At 40.4% G+C, this 26633-nt stretch overlaps 1 protein-coding gene across 7 annotated transcripts in view; it reads left to right on the top strand.

Moving 5' to 3' along the window:
* Positions 1-2223: 2223 nt before the first annotated feature.
* GALNT11 (polypeptide N-acetylgalactosaminyltransferase 11) overlaps positions 2224-26633 on the top strand; it is a 54161-nt gene continuing 29751 nt past the window's right edge. Inside the window, exons 1-5 of one of the 7 annotated variants that reach the window (XM_054193136.1) lie at positions 9060-10042; positions 10955-11034; positions 18916-19248; positions 23003-23126; positions 25086-25252. In XM_054193136.1, coding sequence (XP_054049111.1) covers positions 18954-19248; positions 23003-23126; positions 25086-25252 — 586 coding nt within the window. In that variant the 5' untranslated portion in view covers positions 9060-10042; positions 10955-11034; positions 18916-18953. The other 6 variants (XM_054193137.1, XM_054193141.1, XM_054193143.1 and 3 more) reach the window with 6 other exon arrangements.

The raw sequence follows: 26633 nt of genomic DNA, 5'->3' as shown, positions 1-26633 counted from the left end.
AAAGAGCAAGAGCAACCAGATAAACGTCCTGCTTCCTCAAATATTCCAAATAAACTGACCAGCACTTACATCCCCCCTCTTTTAGGGGATGTGCAGACTCTGACTTCAGTGATGGACAGCCGATAGGCAAACTATTATAAAAGGAAACCACTGAAACTATTGCTAGTTATCCCAGCTATTGAAAGAACAGTTGGAGTTTCCTCCAGTATTCTCCATCACAGCTGGTCAACAAGCTCTACACGTTAGCTGGAGAAATTTGTTCTGAATGATCTGGAATAATTTTGTTTGGATTTGGGGATATTCACCTCCTTTTTTACAAAGTAGAAGAGCCAATCTAAGAAATGAGACAGGACTTAATGAATATGTTTTGTAGCTCAGAGTGTCCCTTTCTCTTTTGTCATTTCTGTGTCCAAGACATGTCAACAACAGAAACATTTAATAAATGAAATATCAGTGCTTGAGTACATATGTATCCCAAATTCTGACCACAACCCATATTGACAGAGGATTACTTTGGGTTACGACTTCTTGCCAGCACTTATTGTAAGTTCTTGTCCTTTGCTGTGAGCACAGAGCAAGTGGGTCAATTGGGCTGGGCAGATTATCATTATCAGGGATTTTGAGAAATGAAACACATGTCTCAAAGACCTTACAGTAAATGACACTAAAAAGTAGCAGTTTATTAATTCTGTTAATAAAATGATAATCCAAGTACCAGGGAAACTCTTTTTGATAAGAACTAAAATAGCTATTTGGCTAGATTAAATACCTGGAATTACAAGGTAGGCAAGAATTGGCCAAATTAGAAGGACTTCAAGGATAACGCTTCTGCAGAAAGCAGACAGTGTGCATGCTGAGGTTGCTTTTACCTAAAAAAGCTTAACACACACCTCCAGTCCTCAGGCTAAATTATTACAAGAGAAAGATCAAAGCTGCATATTAGCCATTATGAAACTGGTGTTATGAAAAGCTGTCTGATAGGGATGGTGACTATGTGGCTATCTCATTTAACTGCCCACATGACTTTCACCTTGATCCCTGCTACCTCCTTGTCATCTGTCTGCTAACCCCTCCATGGACTGTCACTCCTTTTTCTCTCACTACACCTTCTGATTATATATTGCCTTTTTGGCCTTTGAACTTTAATGCTGTAGCTACAGCTTTTTGACAAGTTCTGTATTCTGCTCTATTTGTGTTACGATAAAGCACCTTGCCGTAATCTCTGGACACCAGGGACAGTATCTGCCAAAGAACGGACTCAGGTGTGTCAACCCTGTTTAATTTCCACTTCACTAAAATAAAATCTGTCATCTTCAAAGTGTCACTTGGCATCTCAAGTTCTTTATCTGTGTATTCACAAAAAAGCTCCTAGTCCTGACTATGCTGAGCAAATCTGACACTTCACTCGTTCTTAAACGCCACCAGGGTTAACAAACCCTATAATTCCTTCCAGCTTCACTCCTCCTCCCAAAAGGACACCTGCCGAGTCGGGTCCCACATGAAGACAGATCAGTGGTGAAGCTACCCCATCACCCTTTTGTCCATTAAGCCAGTGGTAAGATCACTTACTCTGGATATGAGAGATCTGAGGATTCAACATGCCTCTCCACCTGTGAGGATGTCAACTCTTGTTGCTATAGATGCACATTAATCACCAAGCTCAGGTGATTTTAGGGTAGTTGTGGTTGATTTCCCTCAGCTCTCTCCCCCTTCCTGCTGAAGAAATGAGTCCTCCATATTCCAGCCAGCCAGGCAAACTACACGGTGAGGAGAACGTGCTAGTTAGCGCAGACATCCTCCGTCAGCCTGACCTACTCTTTTCTGCCCTTCAAAGGGCAAGTACTTCCAGTGGGCACTTAAGACCACGAAGCTCAAAGCAGATGCCTCCTTGGAAGACTGGAAAAGGCTTTTATCCTCAGAGAGGGCTGCAAGGGAACTCCTTGCAAGCCTGGTGGGATGAGCAGATGCACAACAACTTTGAGGGGAGAAGGGGGTTGAAGGCCGCACATCTACAGCCCTTCAGTCCTGAATCCCCCTCACAGCTTCATAGCCGTGCACCGCTCAGGCAGGAGCTCCAGACAGGAGCCCCACAGCCCCGCCACTCTCCCCCTTGCAGGTCTCGCCATCTTCTTACGCCGACCCTGCCCCCGCCTGTCATGGCGGGCGCGCCCCGTCCCCCTCACGTGACGCCGCCGGCCGGGGAGGGAGGGGAGAGGAGGAGGCGCGAGCGGTCACGTGGGGCACCACCGCGCGCGAGCGGTGCGCGCCGCCGCCGCCGCTGCTGCTGAGGGCACGGGGCGGTCGGAGTGGGCATGCCGCCGCCCCGGTGAGTGCGAGGGGGAGGCGGCGGCTCCGGGGCGGTGAGCGACAGGGGTGGTGCTGGCTGCGGTGTGAAGGGAGGGGGCCCCGGCGAGGAAACCGGCGGCGGTGTGAGGAGCAGCTCCGGGGGGTGAGGGACGGGGCCGGCGGCGGTGTGAGGGGCAGCCCCGGCGGCTGAGGGGATGGTGTTTGAGGCGGTGTGAGGGGACGGGGACGGCGGCGGTGGCGGTGTGAGGGGCAGCCCCGGGGGCTGTGAGGGGACGGGGCCAGCGGCGGTATCAGACCGGCCCCCGCCGTTTTCCCGCCTGCCCTGAGGGACGCGGCGGAGCCTGTCCCGGGGGCAGCGATTCCCGTTTCTCAGAGGCCGGGGTCAGATTCAGGGTTTCCCGTCTTTCTGGGTAAAATAAACGCTGTGAGCTGATAGCGGGGAGGCTGCGCTCGGTTGGGTCGCCGGCTGAGTCCGGCCGCCTTAGTTTAACCTGACCGTGGGCCCGGCGTGGGTTGTAGTGCATAGGATGGAAGACAACGTAATTATTATCTCTTTTTTAGTCTTTAAACGCATGGGAAGGAGCAGCAGCAGCCGCCCGCCTGCAGGTAGACTGAAACTATGCAACTGTCAGCCCGAACTGTGGGGATCTGTACGTGTTAGCTTTGCTGGCGCTGCCCCTCTCATTGATTCATTTGCAGGGCCAGGGCAGGCGTTGCTTTTTGGAGGGCTGTTTGACCTCGTGCAGTATTAAAGCTTTCTTATCTTTATGACTGGGAAACTTATTTTTAAACCATTTCCCTTTTTTTTTGTTTTGTTTTTTGTTCATGTGGTTTTCAGTATGTACTTTGCAACATTGAGGCTCCCTTTTCCTCTTAGCAAATACGTGTTATTCTACGTGGCTGGTCTCCAGCCTTTCTAGTCAGTTCCCATTGCCATGTGTTTTGTTTTTTGTTTTGTGTTAAAGCTTGTAAGGAAGGCTGCAACAGACGATGCTGATAGCAAACTAACTGTCTCCAAGTTACTTGTAAGGCAAAAGAAAGGTTCTCTGGTCCCTTGTCTGCATGCAAACAGATCTAGCTGAGCAAGGAACCAGAACCTCTGCGCTTCTGGTAGCAGGGGGTTTAGCATGTCAGACTCCTCTATGCTCTAGCAGGGCACTGGAAGCAAACATTGCATTCAGTAGCTGCCTTTCCAGATAGCTGTTTCATCTTCATTCGCTTCTTCATAGGTGTCAGCCTTAAGACTGCTGTTGAGACTAATGAAAACACTAATGTCCTCTAGTACAGCATCTCTGCCAAACTGGGTCCTGACTTCTTTTCAATATCAGTTGCAGGGGAGCTGGAGCAGACCTGACAGAATTTTATTGTATAACTAGATATAAAGTGTAGCCCCTACTCTTCCAAAGAAAAAAAAATATCTTGTGACTTGACTTTGTTGCTGCTCTGTAAACAATCTGTACTTTATCAGTTTGGTCTAGTGTATTTGGAGTATTGCTTTCTGTTTGAAGGAATGGTGAAATCTCTTAATGCCAGTACAGTAATTATGCAGGTGGGCAGGATCATCAGCACTCTGCCAATATGCCTTTTCTTAAATTTTTCTGGAAAATGTAATTCAACATAAGATCAAATCCACTTTGTCCTTACTTAGAAAGAATAGTCTGTAAGTGACATTAAATATTCCTGAATACTTTCTGATCTAGCATCTGCTTTTTTTTTTTTTTTCTTTTGTATGGATCTCATCTTAGTAGGATACTTCTCCCAGACATCTCTGATTAGCTTAAGCTGATCCAGGTGCAGGCTGTGCCCAGGAAAGGATGGTACCAGCCTTTCCCTGACAGTATATTTCTGCCCTGCTACCCTGTAGAGAACCTCTGCATATGTGAAGTAGTCCAGCTGTGATTCATAACCTCATTTTAGAACAGCATAAAGGTCCAGGTGGTTCCAGATAAGAAGCTTTTGATTAAAAGCAATTGGCCTCCCCCAGTATAACTGTCTCTGAAGAACTGCATGCCTTCTGCATAAGCTTTTCCTCATCTCTGGGTAAGATAAGCTCCTGCAGAGTTTTAGGAGCCCTTCTGCAGTAGGGAAGGAAAGTAATGCTGCAGCTCTAATGAGCCTTCATCTCTCAGCCTCAGATGAGGAAGCCAGCAGGCAATGTGACATGTTCTGGTTTAAGAGATTTTGACTGCAGATTTCAGAGCCTGTTGCCTGTCTTCTGATAGCTAATCACTTTGTCTCAGAGGATGCAAATTGATACTCCATTATGCATAGGAGTAAAACTGGAAAGAATTCTTGATAAGCTGCTGTGTGATGGTAGTTTATGAGAATGGGTGAATCTGTTCATCATTTTCATAGTGATGATAACAGTAGGTGTGATTCAAGCTTTTTAGGAGGAAGAAAGCCCTGAAACAGCATGGCAAGGGAAATAAAGATGAATTATTAGCATTTTGAAAATTTATCTACATAAAACATGCTTTCTGATAATAAATGCTAGAGAAACAAAAACTTTAATGGTAGTTATAGGGCATGTGTGTGGAGCAGGGCAAACTGTGGGTCAAATGGATGAGATTAGAAATACCTGAGCAGACAGTAAAATTGGGGATTTCAAATCTTCCAACAAGAAATAATAGGGTACTGTAGGGATGAAAAGAACAGAAGGAGGATCATTCTTTCTTTAGTTACATGGAAGGTATTGTAAAAAGGTTGTGGTCTGAGAAGCTGGCAGGTGGAGTTTGGCAGTGTGGCAGCTGAGTGTTGGTTACTGAAGCAGAGAAGCAAGGGGAGGCTTCCAGCTGAAGAGAAAAGGTAAAATTTTGAAAAAATACAATCATTCCTCTCTGTGACAGTTCAGTTTATTGACTTCCTAAACAGTTCCATCTGTTGGGCTAGGCAACACTACAGTTACAGGTATCCCTAAAAATCAAGTAATTTTCTTTAGTACCGTTCATTTTGGAGAGGTGCTGCAATACAGCTCTGTTAATTGGTGTTGAAGAGCAAAAGTACGCTTGTGTATTTGAAGTGTAGAATTCTTTTTCTCAAAAAATAATACAGAGTTGAAGTGTGTTTCAATCCCTGTTAGAGTGTGGGAGGTAGATAAACTGCCTTGATTCTTATCTAAGGTTTCTTTTCAAAACATATGGTGGCTTATGGAGATTAATGCATCTGCTGTTGCAGCTACTGTGTTAAAGTACTGTCAGTACAAAGGCCTCGGCTGTTAAACCAGTGTTTAGCAGTGTGAGTAAATGAATTTGTTCAGCTCATTTTGTGTAAGAGTTAATAGTATCCACCACATCCTTCAGCTGTGCTCTAGCATGTTTCTCATGTGAGTCAGCATTGTGTAATAATTACTGTAAATACTTTATTTTGAAAACTCTATAAAACGTAGAAATATACTGCAACACAAAGCGGGGAAATTGGGAAGCTGATGATACTGTTTCAATCTGAAGTTTACTTCAAGTATACTAAGTTTCAGATATTTTGTTGTATGATCTCCTTCACCTAGATGTGAAAATATGCTGTCTGTAGGTTAAAAAACTGATTGTGTTACCAAAATGTAGAGCGTGGATTGAAGTCTCTGTAAGAGTGACACTCTAATGTTGTTGTATCTCAGCCCTTTTTTGTGCATTCTAGGGTTTTGGCAGCCAGATACTTTGCATGTTTGAAACTGGAATCAACAGGGGTGAATCAGTTTTTCCACTGTTTACACTAGTTAGAAACCCCTAATGCAGGGAACCTCAGGACTCCATACTGCCTGCGTTATGCTTTGTAGTATGAGCAAGAAATAAGTGTGCAGGCTAGGGAGAAGTCCAGACCCCACTACCCCATACTGCTCACAGGTAGGTATTTTGATGTCTTTGCTGGCTTTAAGGTCAATGTGGGACAGGTGAGCTGTTGTGGTTTTCTCTTTTGTGGCAGCAGTGGCATTGTGAGTTCTGCATTTCTGAGACTGAAGGTTTACCATGACTGATAAGTTATACCTTGTCAGCTGAGGTAGTCACTGTTTGTGTGCATGCTCTAACCCCTCTTGCCATGGAGCAAGCTACCTTGACTAAAATCATTTCTCTTGCTGTGCAAGAGGGAAGGAGTGTGAAGTAACATTGCAGAGCGGCTGATGGGTGGTAACTGCTTACCTGCAATAACCTTTTGTCGTTCCTGACTTCAACTTCTTGAATGGTGCTGTGTCTCATAGTTGAATTTTAAATTGACAGGTTAAGCTAATAAACTTGCAGAGGCATGCTAAAAAGAAGGTACCTCAGTAAATGATTGCTGTGTGCCAAACTGATTTAAACAAATACTTAATAAATCTTAGGAGCATGTTCATAGAGGTCGTCTTTTTAGTTTATGTAAAACCATTCAAATATTGCTTGGCTAAATGACACAGATTTTATCGTGCAGACAAGGATTAAATTAGATGCTTTAAACCTTGGAGGTGGCCTTAGTTAAAATAGAGGTCCTTTTCCAGGAAGCATGAAACTGTCCTGTTTTGATAAACAACTCCTTATGAATCAATCTTCATAGGTATATTGACTATTTTGCTAATTCCTGAAGTGTAACATCAGGAGTAAATTATGTCACTGTCTCTGTTGATACCTCTTGTATTTGTCAGTGAATTTGTTTTCTGGAAGTGCTTTCTTTAGTTTTCTGTTTCCTGGAATACCTTAATTTTGTTAGTTAACATGAATCTCTTATCTCTTATGTCAGCAGACACTGAGACTCATCACTTGTGAAGCAAGAGAAGACTAAGTTTCGGATTGCATGCTAACCTTCTGTGCTAGCAGTGTGTTGGAAAGCATGGCTTCTAGTGAAGTGGGAAAACGTATTTTTGATCTGCTGTTTGTTCTGTTGCAACATCCTTGATTTCAACATCAAAATTCTGAGTACGTTTTCCCATTAGAAACATTGGCAATAGATAAGTAAAACAGACCAACAGGGGATGGAAAAGGAGTGGTCCACAACTCTTTCCTCAAAGGGATTTCTTTGAAGAAGGAAAGAGTGGAGTCTCTAAGATCATGTAGAAGGGAATGAAAGACAAAGGAAATTAATTTTTGGCTCAGCTTGCAGAAGCTTGCTCTCCTAACAGACAGTGTAAAATCTTTTTATGCTAGTGATTTATCATTCTAATCCAACAGTTAATGTCCACAAAAATATTCTTTTTTGGAAGCACGCTAATAAAAGGTCTGTTACTTACATATTTGGAACAGTCCATTATTACACATTGTATTATCAAATACAATGTTTAGCAAGATAATCTTATATTAAATTGATAGCTTAGTTTAGATGTGTGAGTGAAAAGTGTTTTCATTGATTCCATCTGTAGGTATGGTTGTACCAGCAACGGTATCTCTCTGTTAGTATTACTGTATTGTGTTAAGGAAAGGAAAAAGAGAGACTGTTTCCTATATGATGCTAGTAAAATTTAGAAATAGGCTTGCTAGGAGAACAGAAGGAATGAGTTATTGCTGCTCTAAACCAGAGTTCTGCTTGATATTTGTATCCTCTCTGGTTATTGTGGCCTCAGAACCTTTGATGTATTTGCCTTAATGCATCATTCAGTTTTTATAGGTGGGAGCTGAGACAGTGAGTTGCTGAGGATCTCATCAAAATCCATAGCAAAGCAAATAGCTCAACCAAAATGTCCCACAGGTCAATCTGATAACTATATAGGTGTTCTGGTTCAGTCAGTGAGTTGAAGTGAGAACATGTAGTAGGTGTATATCCTTAGGATTCCTCTCTTATATTAATGGCTGGAGACATTAGTGAGAAAATGAGTGAAACCTATGCACTGAAATTACTTTAAACTTTTGTTGAGAAGCAAGAAGATTGCAGTGTTTTTTCGTCTTTCATTTTTCCCCATGAGGAATTCTTCCTCAGAAAGTCCCATGCCTCTGCTGTTCCAAATGGCATGGATACTGTGGACTCCCTCCTAAAGCTTGGCTTGAAAAACTCCAAGTGACCTTTGTTTCTGGCCATGAGAAATGGAAATGGTCATTGAATTCAATTCAGTGCCTGCTTTTAGAATTTCTTTCAGTTCTACTTTTTTTAACAATGGCCATCCACCCAGGTAAATTCAGTTAGGACACGATGTATTGCGGAAATCTTTAAGATCGTGCCATACCTTAATAGTGTGGAGAAATGTAATGGGAGTTAAGAACTCCGAGCAGTTTAGAATGAGTTAAATACTTTCCTATCAGAGGCAGTTTGGGGATTTAAACTGTAACTTGTTTTAACCTCACTCACAGTTCTGGTGCTACGTTTCATCTCTTTTTTTTTTTTTTTTTTAAACAAATATTGTCAGTGTGTGCTCATATCAGTTTCTCAGGCTCCATAGAGGCTAATAAAACTAATCTGCAAGGGCAGATTGCAGTGCTTCAGCAAGTAGCTGGCAGCTAGTGCTGTCTTACTGTGACATCTGACTGTGAGTGTAACATGTCAGGGATCCAACCATGGTACTTCTAATGTATTTTTATGTAAGTTTCTGCATATTGGAAAGGAAAATCCTGCAGAAAAAAGAGAAATGAAGTAGACTTGTATGATTTGTGGAGAGTAAGCTTGGTGGTCTATGAATTCTGTAATTTGATGCTGTAGGATAAGATGCAATGTAATCATTCTCATTAAGACAGGTTCCAATTCTGTAGTACTGGTAATAACTTAATTGCAGCAGTTTTGCATTTTAAACATGTTCAGGTATAGTCTTTTGAAATTTCTAGTCTGAGTTTGCAAATGTCTTTTGTGTATTTTTTTTTTGTATACAGCTGTTGATTTCAGTACTGAGTTCTGCACAAGAGGATGGTGGATGTCTGCCTGGAGCTAACTGCAAAATTGGGTTTTGCAGAAAAAACTTATGCAAAATGCAATGTCCGTGGTCAGTAGTCGGCAGTTTAAAATTGACACCGGTCAACCCCAGTTTTCACTGTCCCACTCAAAAGTACTTCGGTGAGGTCTGTTTTGTTGCCAAGTTTGCTGCCAGCTTTTTTGGCAGGAGGGCTGTACAAATGAAGTCTGAATAATTATTATTATTTTGAATTGGAAAATGTGTTTTCACTTTGCTTGTAAAAGACTGGAAAAAAGCCCAAAGCACTTTTGATGAAAACTTTTTAAGATGAACAGAAAGCATACCTAGAAAATTTCAGGCAAAATGTGGAAATTTTAAAAAATTACTAGTGATTTGGAAAATGGGGAGTAAAGTAGTTTTTAGAATTGAAATTTGTATACAACTTAATGATAGTTATCTCTAGCATTGCTGTCGTCTAACCCATTGATATTATGACGAAGAATGCTTTAGAAATACATTGCTTGGTTATGCTTCTCTAGTGAGTGGGAGTAAAATGACCGGTCTTGTTTATGCTGCCAGATCCGTGGATCCATATGGATCATGCATCAGCTGAAGAAAAGGAAAAAAGAGAGGGATACGAAAAAAAAAAAATCCCAAACGCAGAAAAATAGATTGGTGCTCTTGGGGCATTGTATGCAGTCAAATGAGAAATAACCTTGCAGCATTCATGTCCTAAGACCCATCCAAATTAGCTTGTTGTCGTAGAGAAGCTCATGTTTATTACCCTGTTCCCAGGTAGGACTTGCAAGCAGCACTCAGCAACAAAGTGTTAAGTTTCAGGCTCAGCATTTTATTGTTCACTGAGAATGAAGACACCAACTGGATTTGACTGCTACTGCAGTAAATGTGTTTTCACGATGTAACCTTGCACTGCCTCTTTAGTGCCGACTCTTCTGGAAAAAGGTGAGGGTTCTTCTGTTCGGCTGTACATGTAGAAGTGTGTTTTATCTAATTATTTTGCATGCATCTGTATTTTTACTGTTATTTTGGTGAGCTTTGCAGACGTAAAATGCAAGGAACAGCTAAGTAGATTTTAAACATTTAGAAAAGGTATTAAGCAGCTTACTTGTGTGTAGCTGACCTTGTAAGCTCTCTTACATTTTGCAACTGTATATAGTGCTGGAGGGTTGTTAAACTAGTGTTTAGATACATGTCTCTCTAATGTGAGAGACATGAGTTGAAAAAGAAGTTCTCAGTGTGGGGTGTTTTTTTTTTTTTTTTCAATCTTGCTGTTTTCTAAACTATATGTGAAGAAGGAAGGGCTGTATTACAAAATGCATGCATTTTTCTTTGTAGAGACAGTACATCAACATTCTGGCTGCCTTGAGAGCTGATTTTGCTAATGAAAAAATAATCTTGCTGTTTCAATTGGAATAAAGTATTTATTAGCAATGAAAAGGAAGAAGGTATTTTTAGGACTCCATGAATGGCATGGCATGTATTTATGTGCCAGATGGCTTAAAGTAATATCCAGCTAGGCAGCCGTGTGGTGCAACGTTTTTAGGGGGATAGACAAGAAAATTCTGTGCATGTAATTGTGCTTTGAGAAACCAGTAGCTTTTTTGGGGGGAATGAGAACACTGCAGCAGCATGAAACTGTCTACTCTGTAGAACTTATTTACTCAGTATTGAGCACTAGGATTTTGGTAAGCTCATGTTTCTAATCCAAGTGTACTTGCTTCCTCTAATCAGCCTGGACTATTGTGTTACTTTTCTTGATGCAGTTTGTTGTAACTAAAACTGGTGTGTTTTTTCTGTTGTTTGTTAACATGGGATCCTAACTCTTACGAAACTTTTTCTTTCCAAAACTTGTAGCTGCTTTTTCCATTAAAATTGTGTCCTTAAATGAGAGCCCTTGTGAAATACTCCACCTCTCCAAGGACTGAGAGTATTTGGTAAGAAAGATATCCTTTATCAGTAAGGAAGAAACCTAGTATGTTGTTGACAAAGAAGTGAAAGATGTTACTGCAGAAGATACTTTAAAATTTCTTTAAGGGTGTATTTGAAAATGGAGGTAGGTAAGAAGGAACTTCACATTTTTATTATAAAAATGCTAAAGTGTTTGCATTCACTCTGGTGTGGCAACCTGCTAAGAAAAGCTTTTTTACTGCAGCTGAGAAATTCCGAAAAGCTTGATAAGCAAAGTTGTATTCCTAGAGGAGGCGTTTCAATATATTGTCCATAGATTTAAAAAAGATAGTATGCAATATTTAAACATCTCTGTTTAAAGTCCAAAAACTGAGATACAAATCGGGATATAAGTGAATCATCTGCAGTGGTAAAATAGTGAGGGGTGGGAACCTAAAGACATAAAAAAGATGAATTTTAATTTTTTTCCTAAAGCATTTTATGAATTTTAAACTTAGTATACTCATAGCCTAGTTTCTTAGGGCTTCAGCAATTCATGCAACTAGTCTTATCTATGTGCCTTTCTTTATCTATAAAGTGTAATGAATGTTATTGGTATTTTAAGATTATTTATCTGTGAAGTGTTGATCAAAATTTTGTATTCTTTCCAGGAGGATTTTTTAGGTGGTATGACATGGATTGGTATAGCTGTGCTGAAATGACTAGACTGTTGGCTCTCAGAGCTTTTAAAGTTGCATTTAGAAGTGACTTACAGAGGCTAATTAAAAATAGATCTTAGTGTGTCATCTCATTAAAATGAATAGGAACAGTGATCTTATGCAAGAGGACAGCCTGTGGCCCACAGTGTATTTCTGTGAATGCGGGTTACTGTGACTGGAGTTATATTTGTCTTTTTTAAGTCTTTCATTCTCCCACCTTGCACCTCACTAAATACACTGGTTCTGTTTTCTTGATAACATCCCTGTAGGTAGTAGCAGGCTGCTATTAGGTCCCCCCCGGGCTGTCTCTTCTGCAGGCTGAAGAAGCCTGGCACCCTCAGCTTCTCCTTGTAGGGCAAGCGTTCCTGCCCGCGACCACCTCGGTGGCCTTCCACTGAATTTGCTTCAGTTTACTGATGTATGTTGTCTTATACTGGCAAATCCCAAACTGGGTACAGTACTCTGCCTGTGGTCTTATGAGTGCTGTGTGGGGTGGTGTACTTGCATCCCTCCATCAGCTGTCTGTGCTCCCCTTGATAAGCCTGTATGCTGTCAGCTGTTGTTGCTGCAAGGGTGTGCTGCTGGCTCCTATTTAGCTAGACCTCCCAGAGCTGTTCCCCAGGCTGTGTCAGTGGCCAGGGAGTTTGTCTGTCCCAGATGCAGGACTTAACATTTGTCCTTGCTGAATGTCATGAGGTAGGTTCCCTGTAGGCCCAACCTGTCTTCACACTAGTTACCTGCCTATATTGTGTCAAAAATAGCCACTTAATTCATAAGGTACAATGACCCATTCCTTCTGTAAGGTCAAAAGTTAATGGTTTTGTTTAATTAAAACCAAACTGGCAGGTAGATCCAACTTAGTGCTAAAACAATACAGTAGGAGAGGGTTTTTTATAAGGAGTTAAATTGGGTTGGCGCTTAGATTTTGGAGCACATGAAGCACTAAGCTTTTATTTGGGAATATCTCTGGCTTTTGTTATGAGTGTATGTTCAATGGATGTTGCTCTTAGTGATGTGTGTTGGGGTCTGTAACAAAAGCTGCCTAAGGTGTCCCTTTTTCATCTTGCTAGTTTATTAACTGTGATTCTCCCTTAAGACTGGCTGCAATGTAAAGGATGCCTGGAAAAAAAATTTCACATGAAAGTGCAGAAGTTACTGTGAATGGCATATCTGTGTGATAAGTGTATTATTGGAGTACTACTTCTTCCTAATCTGGCCTCTGTTCATCATACTGTTAATGCTGCTGTTTGATAGCGATTCAACAAGAAAATAGGAAAGCCTGTTCATGCTGATGCTTGCTTTGGAAGAGAAGTGGTGGTAGCCATAACATCTTGGAGGCCAAGAAATATATAAAGAGTTAAGGCTATTAAAAGAACAAAATTGCTTTTGTAAGTAGTGTTACTTTATCTTCTTGGTGCTTTCCCCCCCCAGATAAATAACAAAATGAAAATTAAAAGCATCTGTAGGAGGTCATGCAGCAAATTATCCTAATACTCTGTATTAAGATAAAATTAGTTTAATGATTTTCATCTTAAAAATGAAGATCATATGCATTCTTCCCTTAATATAGATCCAAAATACACAGGCAGTTTTGCAGGAAATCTGAGTAGTATGAGTTGTAGCTCTGTCTTCAGGTTGTTTTTTTTGTTTTCTTTTTTTTTTTTAGAAGAAAAGCTCTTCTTGGAAAAACTACAAGCAGACTTTAAGGTTTTCTCAAATAATTCTTACTCCTATTTCAAAGATCTTGAGGCTAATCTGATCCTCTGTTTGACCTCTGACAAACATGAGTTTGGCACAGTCATGAAATATCTAGTCATACGGTGTGTTTACTAAACTGTTGAGGTTAATCCAAGCAGATGTCAGTGTTTAAGCAGTGGCTGGTCATAGAGCCTGTAGCTACTTTTGCTCTTTAAGCCAAAATATTGTGAAACATGGTTGGCTTTTTTTTTTCCCATTAAAAATATTGAAGGTTAACACTTTGGGACATTGTTAGAGCTGCGCAGGTTACTAATGACAAGCTCTCCCAGGCTGTCTGGGAGAACGGAGTTGTATCATTGTTGGGCCAATTATTAAATCAATGTAAATGTTACTGGGTTTGAAGTATGAATTGAATGCCATGCTGGTGTTGTAAGGATGCTACAAGAAGCTGGTGTGACATGGAAAGCAGTATGGCACAGTGATTACTGAAGCTCAAATTTGGCAGGTAGGCTCCTGGAGGTTTTTTTTCAGCTTTGTAATTGATTGACTTTCAGAGACATTTACTAAGTAACTAATACTTAACTTTTATAGTTCTCTTAAAAAAAAAAAAAAAAAAAAAGGAATGATTTACTACTTGTGCAAGGAACTGAGACTTCTGTACTGGAATTCATGGAAATTAGAGAGGAGTATTTTACTCTTGGCATTTCTGGCATGTGGGTCTGCATACTCAGTTCCAAGGATTTGCCAAAGTCTGCAAACTATCGGGCAATAAATATATGACAGTCAAAACAGAGCAACAAGAGAGAGACTGAAAGGCATAATATTTGGTTAGAAATTCTCAGAACACTGTGCCTTTCAGTCTTGGTCTCTTCTGAGCTGATGCTGATTGGGGCATTTTCTAAGATGATTTTTTTTTTTTCCTGGTTACCCGTGTCACCTCCAAAATGGATTGTAATTTCCTGATGTAGGAGATGCTGCCACCTTGAATGATTTGTGTTTGTCAAGTTAAAGTATCTCTGGATTCCTAAGTATACCAATGCGCACAGACATAAACTCCATGTATCACTAGGATGTTGTGGATGTGAATGAATGCTTGTAAAATACCTCAAGCTGTTATCATTTATTTGCTGTGAAAGCTCCTATATTGCCAAGGCAGAGGAAATGTCTTCTGTTCATTCTGGAGGTTTCTCGCTACATGTGTTTTTGGGAAAGAGAATTGTTTGAGGTATTTTGGAAACTTACTTTTGGCAGCTGCATTGCTTTTCAGAAATGAAGGGGAGAAACACAGTAGACCCTTCAAGCCTAGTCTCAATTACCAGTAATTGAGGAAATGTATTATGAAACAATTCTTCTTGATATGTTTAAATCATAGATTTTTTTAATGGGAATTAGTGTTTTTCTATGCATTTGAATAAATAAATAGAAATGGATTTTAACTTTACTGTCTAAATAGCAACTTAGTGGTGACTGGACTCAATTTTACTGTATTTATTGCATAGATGAAAATTATTCTTATGAGCTCACTGATATTATAGTCTGGACAATGCAGTTCTGTTTTTTTTTTTTTATTTAAGCTGTTTCGATCTAACAGTTCAAACCTGCTAGCTCCGCTTGCATTAGCAGAGCTTTAGGGCTGTTGAGTTAAAAGTATATATTATCTTTTTCTCACGCAGCTTGTATCAGGGCAGAGAAAGATATTAATACTTTGGATTTGAAAGGCATACCCTTTGCATCTTCTGTATTCAGGAACAGCTTGTCTCTGTTCGGGGAGGGGGGGCGGGAAAAGGAGAGGAGAGAAAAAAAAAAATGGTTTGGCTTTGCTTAAGTTTCAAAATCCTGCTTGGAGGAGCCAACTGGGAGAGGATGGATGTTTAAGACAATCATCAGGGTATCATGACTGTGCACAGGCGGAGAGAGTTGTTGGATAAATTAGCAAAGCCTGTTTTGTAGAAGACTTCTCCTGCTCTCTGGTTCTGTGTCTCCTGGCAGGGTAAGGCGTTTATTCACTGGGTCTAGATGGCTTGCAGAAGAAGGTCATGGATAGGGAAATGTATGAGGGAAGAATCAAGAGCTAAATGCCTGCCTCTGTGAAGCGAGTGTTTCCTCCTGGGTCCTTGTGACCAGTTGAAGTATTCTCTTCTTCCCGTGGTGTGTATCAAAGTGGTTATTTTTTCACTGCATGCTGAAATGAGTGAGGGGATACTTATTTCTTGGTATATTGCGGAGAAGTGGAAATATATTGATGTGATTGTACTTTGTATGCATAACGGTATAGGGCTGGAAATGTTCTCTTGGTTCCTCAGGGCAGGTCCCAAGCAGGGGAGCGTTGCTTAGGACTTGAAAATCTACTGTGACCTCTTTGCTAAAGCGCATCTGTAAGAAGTCATGGTCAATCTAAAACTGGAGCGTGCAGCTCTGACGCAAATTGTGACTTCTGTGGCTGCTTAAATGGTGGATGTGGTTGAAATCCATAGGACAGTGGTTGTGTAAATGCATATGTGTTGGTGAGTAAAGTAAACTAATAAGCCTCAATGTGCTTTTCATAGGCGGGGTTTAAATTTTTTCCATTTTGCTTTCAGAAGTGTCTAACAAAACATTTGGTACTTAGTGAGTCTGTATTTTCCTGACGAATGTATTACCAAATGTCTTGGTTGAATAGCAAGCTATTGAAAGAGACAAGTCTTCTGCATTGTGGAGGTTCTGTCATCTGATTTCATTTGATTTCAACCTTTGTATCCTTATACAAAACTGCAAAACAGTGAAGGAGAGGAAAAGAAGGTGAACAGTTCTGCTCTAGCAAGGAGCATGTGGAAATAACATCACGCTCAGGTTTGCATTTGTTGCCATTGTAACAGTAACCAAGTGGGTGCTTTCAGCCTGGTCAGGGGGCTTTCTGGGGATGGAAGGGGGGATGTACAGCAGTCTTTTTCACTCCGGTGATTACTGAATTGCAGTCTTTTCACTCTGGTGATTACTAATTTACCTCTTCCTCTTTAATCTGAGTATGCTGTGACTGACATCGGGCAGACTTTAACTTTAGCGTGGATAGAAGTGCCACAGCAGCAGAGTGGAGCTCTGAGCTGTAAAAGAGCTGCAAGAAGCTGGGAAAATACTTAGTCTGTGATGAATTCTGCTCTGCATGCCTGTCTTCCTACTGTTACCTGAGATAGCAAGGATTATCTTTTGTTTCCCTGTGCAACCTGCAGGGTAGATGTATCCTTAAACAGCTCTGAAATGAAAAGGTTCCTTCTCTTTTATAGTAATTTTTATCTTATTAGAACAATTCTGTTCCACACCGCAAGTCCATGTGCCATGCTGTTAGGATTCTGCGTTTGTGTTACCATAGTGAATGGAAAAACAACTCTAGCAGGTTTTGAGGAGCAGTACATTAGGCTTGGACAAGTCTTACAGCAGAAGACCTCCTTGTGGCTGTGCAAAAAACCCAAAAAACCAAAAACCCAAAACCTGGCAAGCACCCAGATCTTCTTTTATGGATAAGTATTAATTGTCTGCAGACTGTCTGGCAAGAATAATTATTATAATTAGAGGATATAACTGTTTATCTAATCTTGTTCCTTTGCAGCCTTGCATGCTTTTTCTCAGCCTCGATTTGCCTTGCTATGATCACTGACCACTGTTTGCACAGGGAATAAGGCATGGGGGATTGGTGGTCTGTACATCTCCAACTGGTAAACCCATTCTGTTAGCTAGAATGAGGGTCTTTTTAATGACTTTTACCCCCAGAGCGTTTGTTGCCTGACTAATTTCATGGCCCTACAGTTAAGCGGCAAGATTTTTTGTGTGACAGTGTTAGAGAAAGAGCCTGTTTCACAGAGCATACAATGCATCTGTATGCGCAGGGTCAGTATGAGATTTAAAACCCGTTTAAGACCTTTTTAAGCTCCTTGGGCTTAACTGCTGCGTAGATTGTTGCCTTGCAGAAGTGAGGGAGTTTGACATGGTAAGAATAATGGGTAAATTATTTTTGAGGAGGTTTGGGTTTTTTGCTTTATTTTACTTTGTGGATATTTTATTTTTTGGGAGGGAAGCAATGACCTGCTGAAATCTGGGAAATGTGAGCTTGAATTTTGATGTGTATTCTTTTTGGACTTAGTCACTTAGGACTCAGACTTACATTGCCAAAACGAGTGGGATCTTTGTAGGTTTCTTTGGGATCACGAATGCCTTCTAGCTCTGTTCAGTAGTTTTCCGTATTAAGAAGCGAATAATCTGTTTGTGCTTATAAATGTTTATTCTTTGCCAGGCTGACCTTAGGACTTCTGGTAGTTTCCGACTTTTAAGAAGTCTGAAAAATGCATCAGCATAAACCCTTGACTCCTACCCCAATACTTTATTTTCTTAAAACAAATGTTTTGCTAATTAAAAGGTGATTAAATAGTTTCCTAACTTTTTGTTACTATGCAAATAGTTTGTTGTGGTTAAATAATGATGAGAGAAATCTACTTTGAGTTAGTGTTTTTCTCAGTTTTGGGAACTGAGCTGTGTAGTTTTGGGGTTGTTGGGGTTTTTTGAGCCTTTTTTGGATTTGAGAAACTCCAGAAAGTTTACCTGATTCTCCTGGGCCATAAATAAAATGTTATCACCAGCTTCATATGCTTCACTTCAGGGTTTTGCTTATGTTATGGTAGTAATTTTTAGTATAGCTTGGGGAAGTTGTGTTAGTGGATAGGTGCCTAAAGTAAAACTCTAGGCTGCTTCCTTCCAGCTCTAGGTAGGCATCTCCTCCAGGGAGTATGGAAGCTTTTCTGGAGTCTGTAGAGGCCTGCAGGAACCCAGTAAATGACCTTGGAGCTTTTTGCTCTTTCTCTATCCCATATCTATTTCCTTTCTTTCTGCAGAGAAGAGTATCTGTAAATGTGACTGTCTTGGTGCTTTGTGTTGTTAAATCACACCCCATGATTTCTGAAATTTCTGGGATGCTCATGTTGGCTGTTCTTAAATTTGGGCAAGAAGGACTGAACTTTATAGCTTTTTGAGTCTTTTCTCTCATTCCATGCTTTAGGGTAGGAACTGAACTACAAAAATGGACGCGTCTGGACATACCTCTGGGCAACTGGCTCAAAGCGGCTCTGCTTGAGCAAGGGAGTTGGATAAGTTGACCTCCAGAGGTCCCTTCCTACCTCAACCATGCTATGATTCTGTGAAGAATCAGTTCCCTGTGTGTAGTATATTTAGTTATAGTGATATGTTTAAATGAATGCAGGCATACAAGGAATGTACTGTTGTGGAAGAGAGATATAACTATTATGAGGAAAACTTATTTTTATCTTCAATTGTGATGTGTCAGTGGGCTCTTAGTGATTGTTTATTTTGTGTTTTAAAGCAGTACTATCTACACAAGTTGTGCAAACTGGTCATGTTTATTTTTTGAATGGGAAAGTGAAAAGGGCTTTCATTCTTAAGGTCTGTGCTTAAAGTTTAAGTTCCAAAAATCATTTAATGGAGGTAACATGCAGCACTCTCAAAATGTGTGTTTCCACTTTCTTTCAGGTAATTAAGAATGGGTCCTCAACGATGCTAAGTCTACAATGGGAAGTGTCACACTTCGTTATTTCTGCTATGGGTGCCTTTTCACATCTGTGACCTGGACACTTCTGCTCTTTGTTTATTTCAACTTCAGTGAAGAGAACCAATCCTTCAAGAATGTGCCCGTCAAGGGGCTGGAACCTCAGAGGCCATTTCCAAAAAAATTCTACCCCCGTTTTACACGTGGGCCTATTCATATACCTGAATTGCAGCAGAAAGAGAATAAGATAGGAAATCCTCTTGGAAATCATGTCCAGGACCCAGTTAAGGGGGAGGTAGAATTTTCTCCTGAAATGGGTAAGTGTTTTTCAGTACTGGTGGCAAAATCATTAAAACAGTAGAAGAAATGATATATTAAGGTTTGTTTGTTTTTTTTTTTTTTTTTAAAGGATTGCAGGGAAAATTGTGTAACAAAGTAGTTTTGTTTGTTAAAATGCAGGTGGTACTAGTGGCTCTCTTCATTAGAAATTACTTGAATTTTATCCCATCCTGTTTAATCCAAAATACACTATTCTTAACACTTACAGCTGTGCTGTGTAAGTGCTAATGAGGAGGACTGGATTACAGCAAGGTGTCATTCTTACTTTTGGAAGGTTCAGCGTATGCTTGTTTCATGTCTTAGTCCTATGTTGACTGGGCTCAAATGCATGAACTTTTATTACACACAGAGAAACTCTACTCATATGCAGTAATTAAAAATAGCTTCATAACAATACACAATGAAGAGGACCCATTGATTTGGAGAATATCCTTGGAGTATGAAATAATCTACAAAAAATGTGTGTGGGACAAATTACAATGAAAGATTTATTGAGATGACAGTTGTTAGGGCCAAATCCTGCTTGCTTTGCACCAACAAAAGTCTGTGTGTTTCGTTGGAACATATTTCATCAATGAGATGATTTGGGTTTGTCTTCCAAACTTGCCTTCCAAACTAAATGCTTTATATATTTAACTGCTTACGGCTTAGTGTTCACTGTGGTGTTCAGATATGCAAACTGAAGCATGTTGTGTACTGGATCACCAGCTTCAAGAGTTTATAGAACTTCACCAAACCTCAGTTTCTAAGTTGGTCGTTAGACCTGTGTGAATATGTAGGAAAAATGCCAATTCACGTTGCCCTGTGGCATTGCTAAATATTTATCAGTTCACTGCAAAAAGCATGAGAGCCAAGTGAGGTGAAGGCTAGTCCAGAGGTAGATATTTCTTTCCAACTATTCATTATGGGCCAGGAAAGAAATTGGAGCTTTTTAATGAGAAGTCCCTTGATCTTCAAACCAAGTGAGTGGGTTGGTTGGTGAAAGCCAAGGGGAATTATAGTGCCAGGATAAATTCTACGTGAATCATCAGGAGACGGCTGGCTCTCTGTTAGAATTAGATCAGGTGCTGCAGGAAAGGGCTTCCTGTCTATCTAGGGTAGGGCAGTAATAAACAGGCAAAGTGAAAAAAATGAAAAGCAAGTTGGCATGTGATAGCTAAAACCAGTCATCTGGTGGGACAATCTTTTTTTTTTTTTATTAATCTGAGAGAGGCATGTAGCACTGCTGAAGTAAAGCCTACACTGATGTTTTGATTGCAAAGCCCTTATTTTCCAAGAGCTTTTATCTGCTGCTTGAACTGAAATGTTTCAGGCTTTTTGAATGCATTTTGGATGTTGTTCTTCATGAGAGTGTTTTAAAAGTATTAACACTCCCTCTTACCTATATTTAGAAGAAAAATGTAGTTAGTGGTTGGGTATGGGTGGACTGTAGAATGAAACACTTGGTATGTGTTTCTTAAGCTCATGCTTCGTATGAAGAAAACATTTTAAGTTGACCCAGTGGCACAGTGTTACTGTGGCACCGAGTACACAAGAATGATTGAGCTGGATGTCTAAACTGACAAGCTGAAAACCTTGCTTGTGGTTCAAAGGAGGACTGACTTACCCCTTTCGACCTCTGATGCCACTGTGAACAGACCTCATTCCTGCCCCTGTGATGCAACTTATCCACAGTGGGAGCACTCATCTGTGAGCAAGATGGGGTCAGTCACCACAAGACACACTATGTGGGTGTACCCCACATCTTTTGCAGACATCACTGCCCAGCACTTCCCACTTGGTCCTGCACAAATATTAGGGTGTCTACCCTTAAGGTGTTTTGATAGTGCAGCTGCATTGCCATTGCTGTAATCAAGACTAAAAGCGACAAGGTGCGAAATGTAAATGGTGGGAATGTAGATTTACAGAATTCCCTCTAGAAGGTCATCTTATACCTGTAGGTAGACTTTGTTGCTGAAACACAACTGGTACTGACACAGCTGTGCTCTGAAGGCCAAGCAGGACTACTTTTTTGAAAGGGAAGAAAGCTTCTAAACTTTTTAAATGATCTTTTCTGTTTTTTAACCCATCTCATTTTCTCTGGTCTTGAGCTCAGATGGCTTTTGCAGAGCTGTTGAAAACTGGAGAACATAAGGTATGAAGAGAGGCTGAGAGAACTGGGTTTATTCTGCCTTAGAAAGAAGGTTAAGGGCTGAGATTTTATTGCTGTCAACAGCACTTAATGGGAGGCTGTAGGGAAGATGGAGACAGACTCTTGCTGGAGGTGTATGGGATTATGATAAGAAATGAAAGTGAGGAGTATGTTTCTATTAGATAAGAGGAAAAACATTTTTGGTGTGATGGTGGCCAAATGCTTGAATAGGGACATGAAGAGATTGTAGAATCTCCATCCTTGGAGATGCTGGAGGCTTTCAGTATTTAATTGGACATGTTCTGAGCAACCTGATCTAGTTGGATCTGCTTTGAGCACGGGATTAGACCAGATGTCCCTTCCAATCTAAATTAGTCTATGATTCTATGAAACATATTATGCTGGATGTATGGTAGCATGTGAATGAGGAACCCCCGTGTTAATTGTTTTCTGGAGATTTTGAACCGTATGGAGATGATGGGCAGGGTGGAAGGAGATAAATTACATGATCCTTGCTCACTTCTTGTGCTGAAATTTCAGTGAAATAGTCTCTGTAGCTTCATATTAGCTGCAGAGGACACATGCATCTTATTCTGTGCAGCCAGCTGAACAGAGACAATAAAAAGTCATTGCTCTGCTACCTGACTTGTTGCAGAAGTGGCTAGGAGACACAGCTGGTGGCTACCGCCTCCCTCTTCTGCCTCCATTTTTTCCTGTAGAAGAGTTGAGTGAAGCACCACATGGTTTAGTAGTGGACTTGGCAGTGCTAGGTTAACAGTTGGACCCGATGATCTTAAAGGTCTTTTCCAACCTTAAATGATTCTATGATAATATTTTGTTTCTATTCACACTGGTGAGTATATGGCCCAGTGACAGAGAAGCCCATGAACTGAGTCAAGGCAGGCAGGATGGCATTGAGGATTTCAACCTTGGCCTCTTGCAGTGCGCTGATTTATACCAGCAGTTGCTGCCCCTGCTCCACCGTGCTCAGGAAGGAGTTGATGCATCTGCTAAAATAATCAATAGAGAAACAGCAAGCTCTGTTGCTATTTTACTTGCTGTCAAAGTCCCAGGTGATATAAACAAGAAGCTTACAGTTTTTTCATAGCTATTTTTATGGTACTGCAGACTTGAGAAAACTGCATGAAATCGGAGCTGCTATTGTGAGGGTTTTTCTACCATTGTAAATGTATTTTCTCTCTCAAAAATCTCATTATGGACTCTTCATCTGTATGGATAGGTGCTGATGCATTGTGTGTCAAAGTCTGTCCTCTGCTTGTTTTGATGTTGGTTTTTAGGTGGTGCTAAGAATTAGAGGCCATTTAAGTGAAGGGAGTGTGTCTGGTAAGGCAATAAACACAATGGAGCCATCAGTCTTTGGAGAATTATTTCATTTTATTATAGCTGCAAGGGCTACTCATAAATACTACCTATTTGTGAGGGGTAATGTAGTTGCATAAAAATACACTTTGCAAAACCAGAGGGATTTTTGAAGAGTGTAATGGATTTTAGGGGAGGTTAAAGCATGTGTTTCAATCCTTGATTGTTTTCCAAATGATATTTTTAAGCCTGTCAAGTGATCTTGGTGTGGTTTTTTGCAGGAATGATTTTTAATGAAGACGACCAGGAAGTGAGAGACTTGGGCTATCAGAAGCATGCTTTCAATATGCTTATCAGTAATCGGCTGGGATACCACAGGGAGGTGCCTGATACAAGAGATGCAAAGTATGTACTAATTTTTGGAGAGAACATGGCATAATTTCATGTGCTTAAGGACTTGTTACTCATGTTGTACCTGATGTCGTATTTAACACTTTTGTATTACGTTTCTATTAGAAACTCTTTCAGCCTCCTGTGTTGCTGAAGGCAGATTTTCAGCTTTTTAAGCAGGAGTGCTTGAGGGCAGGATTTTTATTTTTTGGTCTCTTTTTGACTGAATATTGTTTCTGAAGATCTAATTTTTTTCCAGCTGGAAAAGGTATGTGATAGGTAAAGCCCCACAGAAACCAGGCTCTGTGAAAAAAGACAGACTGCTGCTCCCTGAAAGCAAAGTGTGTGGTTTTTTTCCTGGTTCTTAATTCACTTAAAGAATGCTTAATGTAGAACCAGATTGGGTATACACTTATTCAAACTTCTGTCATATTAATTTAATTTTTGTGAGTAGTAGGATTGGCAGACAGCTATTTTGATAGAAAGGAGATCCTGAAAATAATACTTTAAATAAAAGTCAATGTGGAAAAGACCTAGGATTCAAACTTTCTTTCCAGCAATACTCAGATTAAACGTCCTCTGTCTCTTTCATCTTGCTAGCTGTGTACTCAGTTACTTAAAGCATGCTACAATATTTTTATTGTTTGAAGCTTCAGTTTGAGATACTCAGTACTGTACCAGAAGAGACGCTATAATTCTGTTCGGTACCTTTGAAAGAGGGACATTAAATGTTCCAGTGACAAAGTTATTGAGAGACTTTCACCTTAGGTACTATTTCACATTTATTGTAAGCCTGCGGAGGAGAAGACAGAAGAATGATTGATGACAAAGGCTCTCTATTTCTTAGTTGAAGTCCTTCCTTGTTATCTAGATTGCACTACTCTGAACGTTTTCTATTAAAAGCAGATATTTTTCTAGGATCTATCTGATGCATATGGGAGGAAAAAAACACCACTGTAACAACAACAAAAGAACTCAATGCTGAATTGAAAAATAAGTAACCCTGCATCTGTTTTTCTAGTGGTTTCTCTGGTGTGGGTAAATATAATGTATCGTACTTGCTGTAATGTCTCTCCCAAGAAATTCTTCATTCCTAGTCAATGAAGACTCTTCTTGTATATTTCGGGATTTTCTTTTGTAGTTTCTTATTTTTATTGGATTCCTTCATGCCTGGCATCTTCAAATGACATTAATCTGTGATAATGTGCCCTATTAGAATTAGGGACAAAAATTGGAAAAAAAAAAAAAAAGGCTTGCTTTGAGTGGGATTCAGTTTGCAGATTAAGATGCTTAAACTTAGATAGCTGCATGTTAGTCAGTTGTCTCTGCTTTTATTATAATTAGCAGAGATCCATTCAATGCAGTTAATGGAGCATACAGAGCTCTTCAGCTGACAAAATGCGCTTGTCAGCCTTTGGGAGAGCTGAATACTATCTAGACTCCAGTGACAGCAGTGACTAGATTTAAGCATCTTAATCTGCAGGCTGAATCCCAGCCTTGGTTCTCTAAACAGGTATTTAGCACCGTTGGAGGTATTCTGGGATATTCAACCTCATCTCCAGCAGCTGACCAATAAAGTTGTGGAGTTTTTGTAGGTGTCATGTCATATTTGCTATTCCTATATGTGCCTGAGCTACTTGAGGGTACTAGCCAGTAGTCTGACAGCTGAAAAAAGCCCTTAGTGTTTTCTCTCGTTTATGTTTTAAGGATCTGTCATTCTCACTCCCCCCAGTCAGTCATAGCCTCTGTTTTCTAACACGTAGCAATGTTAATTATAAGTCTGTATTATGTGGAGAGTAACTTACGATGCTGAGCCCTACTATAGATGTTATATGCCTGGGCTTTTGATGTTCCCCCTTAGGGGCTCTTCCTACATGTTTAATGTTTGCTTGTTATTTATGAAGTTTCAGTATTGACCTAACCCTATGGAAATCCCAATGAAAATAGTGATAACTCCTGTATTTCTGTTTGCAGATGTAGAGAGAAGTCCTACCCTTCTGATCTGCCATCTGCCAGTGTTATTATCTGTTTCTACAATGAAGCACTTTCTGCCCTGCTTCGCACAGTACATAGTGTCCTGGATCGCACTCCTGCACACCTTCTTCATGAAATTATTTTGGTGGATGACAACAGTGAATTGGGTGAGAGAACCTTTCAGTAATATTTTGTTTGGTGCTTAGACTTCTTGACCTTCCTGTCTCTTACTGTGCTTTATTGACTGGTCAAAATAAAAACGTGGAAGCCATGATGCAAAACCAATTTGTACTGCAGTCCATCACAAAAAAGTGCCAGCTGGTAGAGATGCATGATGTTCTGAGAAGTCCAAGATGACATCCCCTTGGACACTAGTGCCATTTTACTTATGAGCTCTGTATCATACCGACTTGAACATTCAAAAACAGGTTTTGAAGCTAATAATAAGGAGTGTGTATTTGCAGAGGGGGTGATAAAGCAGTTGTTTATAGTTCAGCTGTTTTTATCATATCTTGCTTAGGCTGCTCTGGTGCTCAGAGCAGATAACACTGATCTTTCCATAAATTTGTGGGGCAATGCACCTGAAACGAATTGAAAGCACGTAGTCTCAGCTGCGGTCTTGCAAATAAGTTGATGTGGCACTATGGAAACAGAACGTCTTTTTTTTTTTTTTTTTTGTACTTCCTCAGAATTTCAGAGTGGTGGCGTGCTGGGAACCGAGCCCAGCCTTTGCTGGGAGGGCTCGCCGTGGCTCTCTCACAGCCTCTTGTGGCAACTCTAGGAGTAGCTGTCCCTGACTCTTGGAGCAGCCTCTGCTCCCTCCTTCTGGGCAGAATTGCCTTACTGTTGTTGAAAGATTGATGCTTCGGCATTTTTCTCCCAAATGATGGACAAGGCGAAGACAGATATGCAATTCAAGCGTTTTGGCACTTCAAAAGCGAAATGCCTGTTGAGGAATGTGTTAGTGTAGCAGTACTTGCAAGCAGGACTGTGCAAGTTCCCTGCTTGCCTCTGTACAAGTCCACAACTTTTTGCTTTTTTAAAATGATTTTTAGATGATATTTTTTTAGTACATATAATAAGCTCGCTTGGTCTCATCGTTTGGTTTCTGGGTTAAGGTCTCACTTGCTCTAAGAGACTGATTAGATATGTATAATGAATGAAATTCTCTTGTTATGCAGCTAGTTCCTTTCTCTGAGGTCAGATCAAATGTAGAGAGACAAAGCAGAGAACAAAGATCAAACATTCTGTCCCTTGCTGATAAGAATGCATAATATTTAAAAGCTTGTTTTGTGTTTTGGAAGCAATACAGACTCTTTGCGACAAAGTCTTGTGTGCAAGTTGTTGTTTTTAAAGTTTCATAACCTTTGTATTCAGAACCAATCTTACTCAAAACTCAGGTTTTTGAATACAGTAAGGCATTTAGTTGATGAATACCTGTGTTTAGGCAGTAATACCATTGCTCTCCTGGTCTGTTGCTAATTCAAAGGCCAAAACATTCAAGTAGCTACTTTTGCCTTTCTGACTTCAAATGAACATGTTTTGAAG

The sequence above is a fragment of the Rissa tridactyla genome, chromosome 2 (assembly GCF_028500815.1).
Source record: "Rissa tridactyla isolate bRisTri1 chromosome 2, bRisTri1.patW.cur.20221130, whole genome shotgun sequence".
NCBI lineage: Eukaryota > Metazoa > Chordata > Aves > Charadriiformes > Laridae > Rissa > Rissa tridactyla.
Note: the sequence above shows the minus strand (reverse complement) of the source record. Positions and strands in the feature narration are given on the sequence as shown.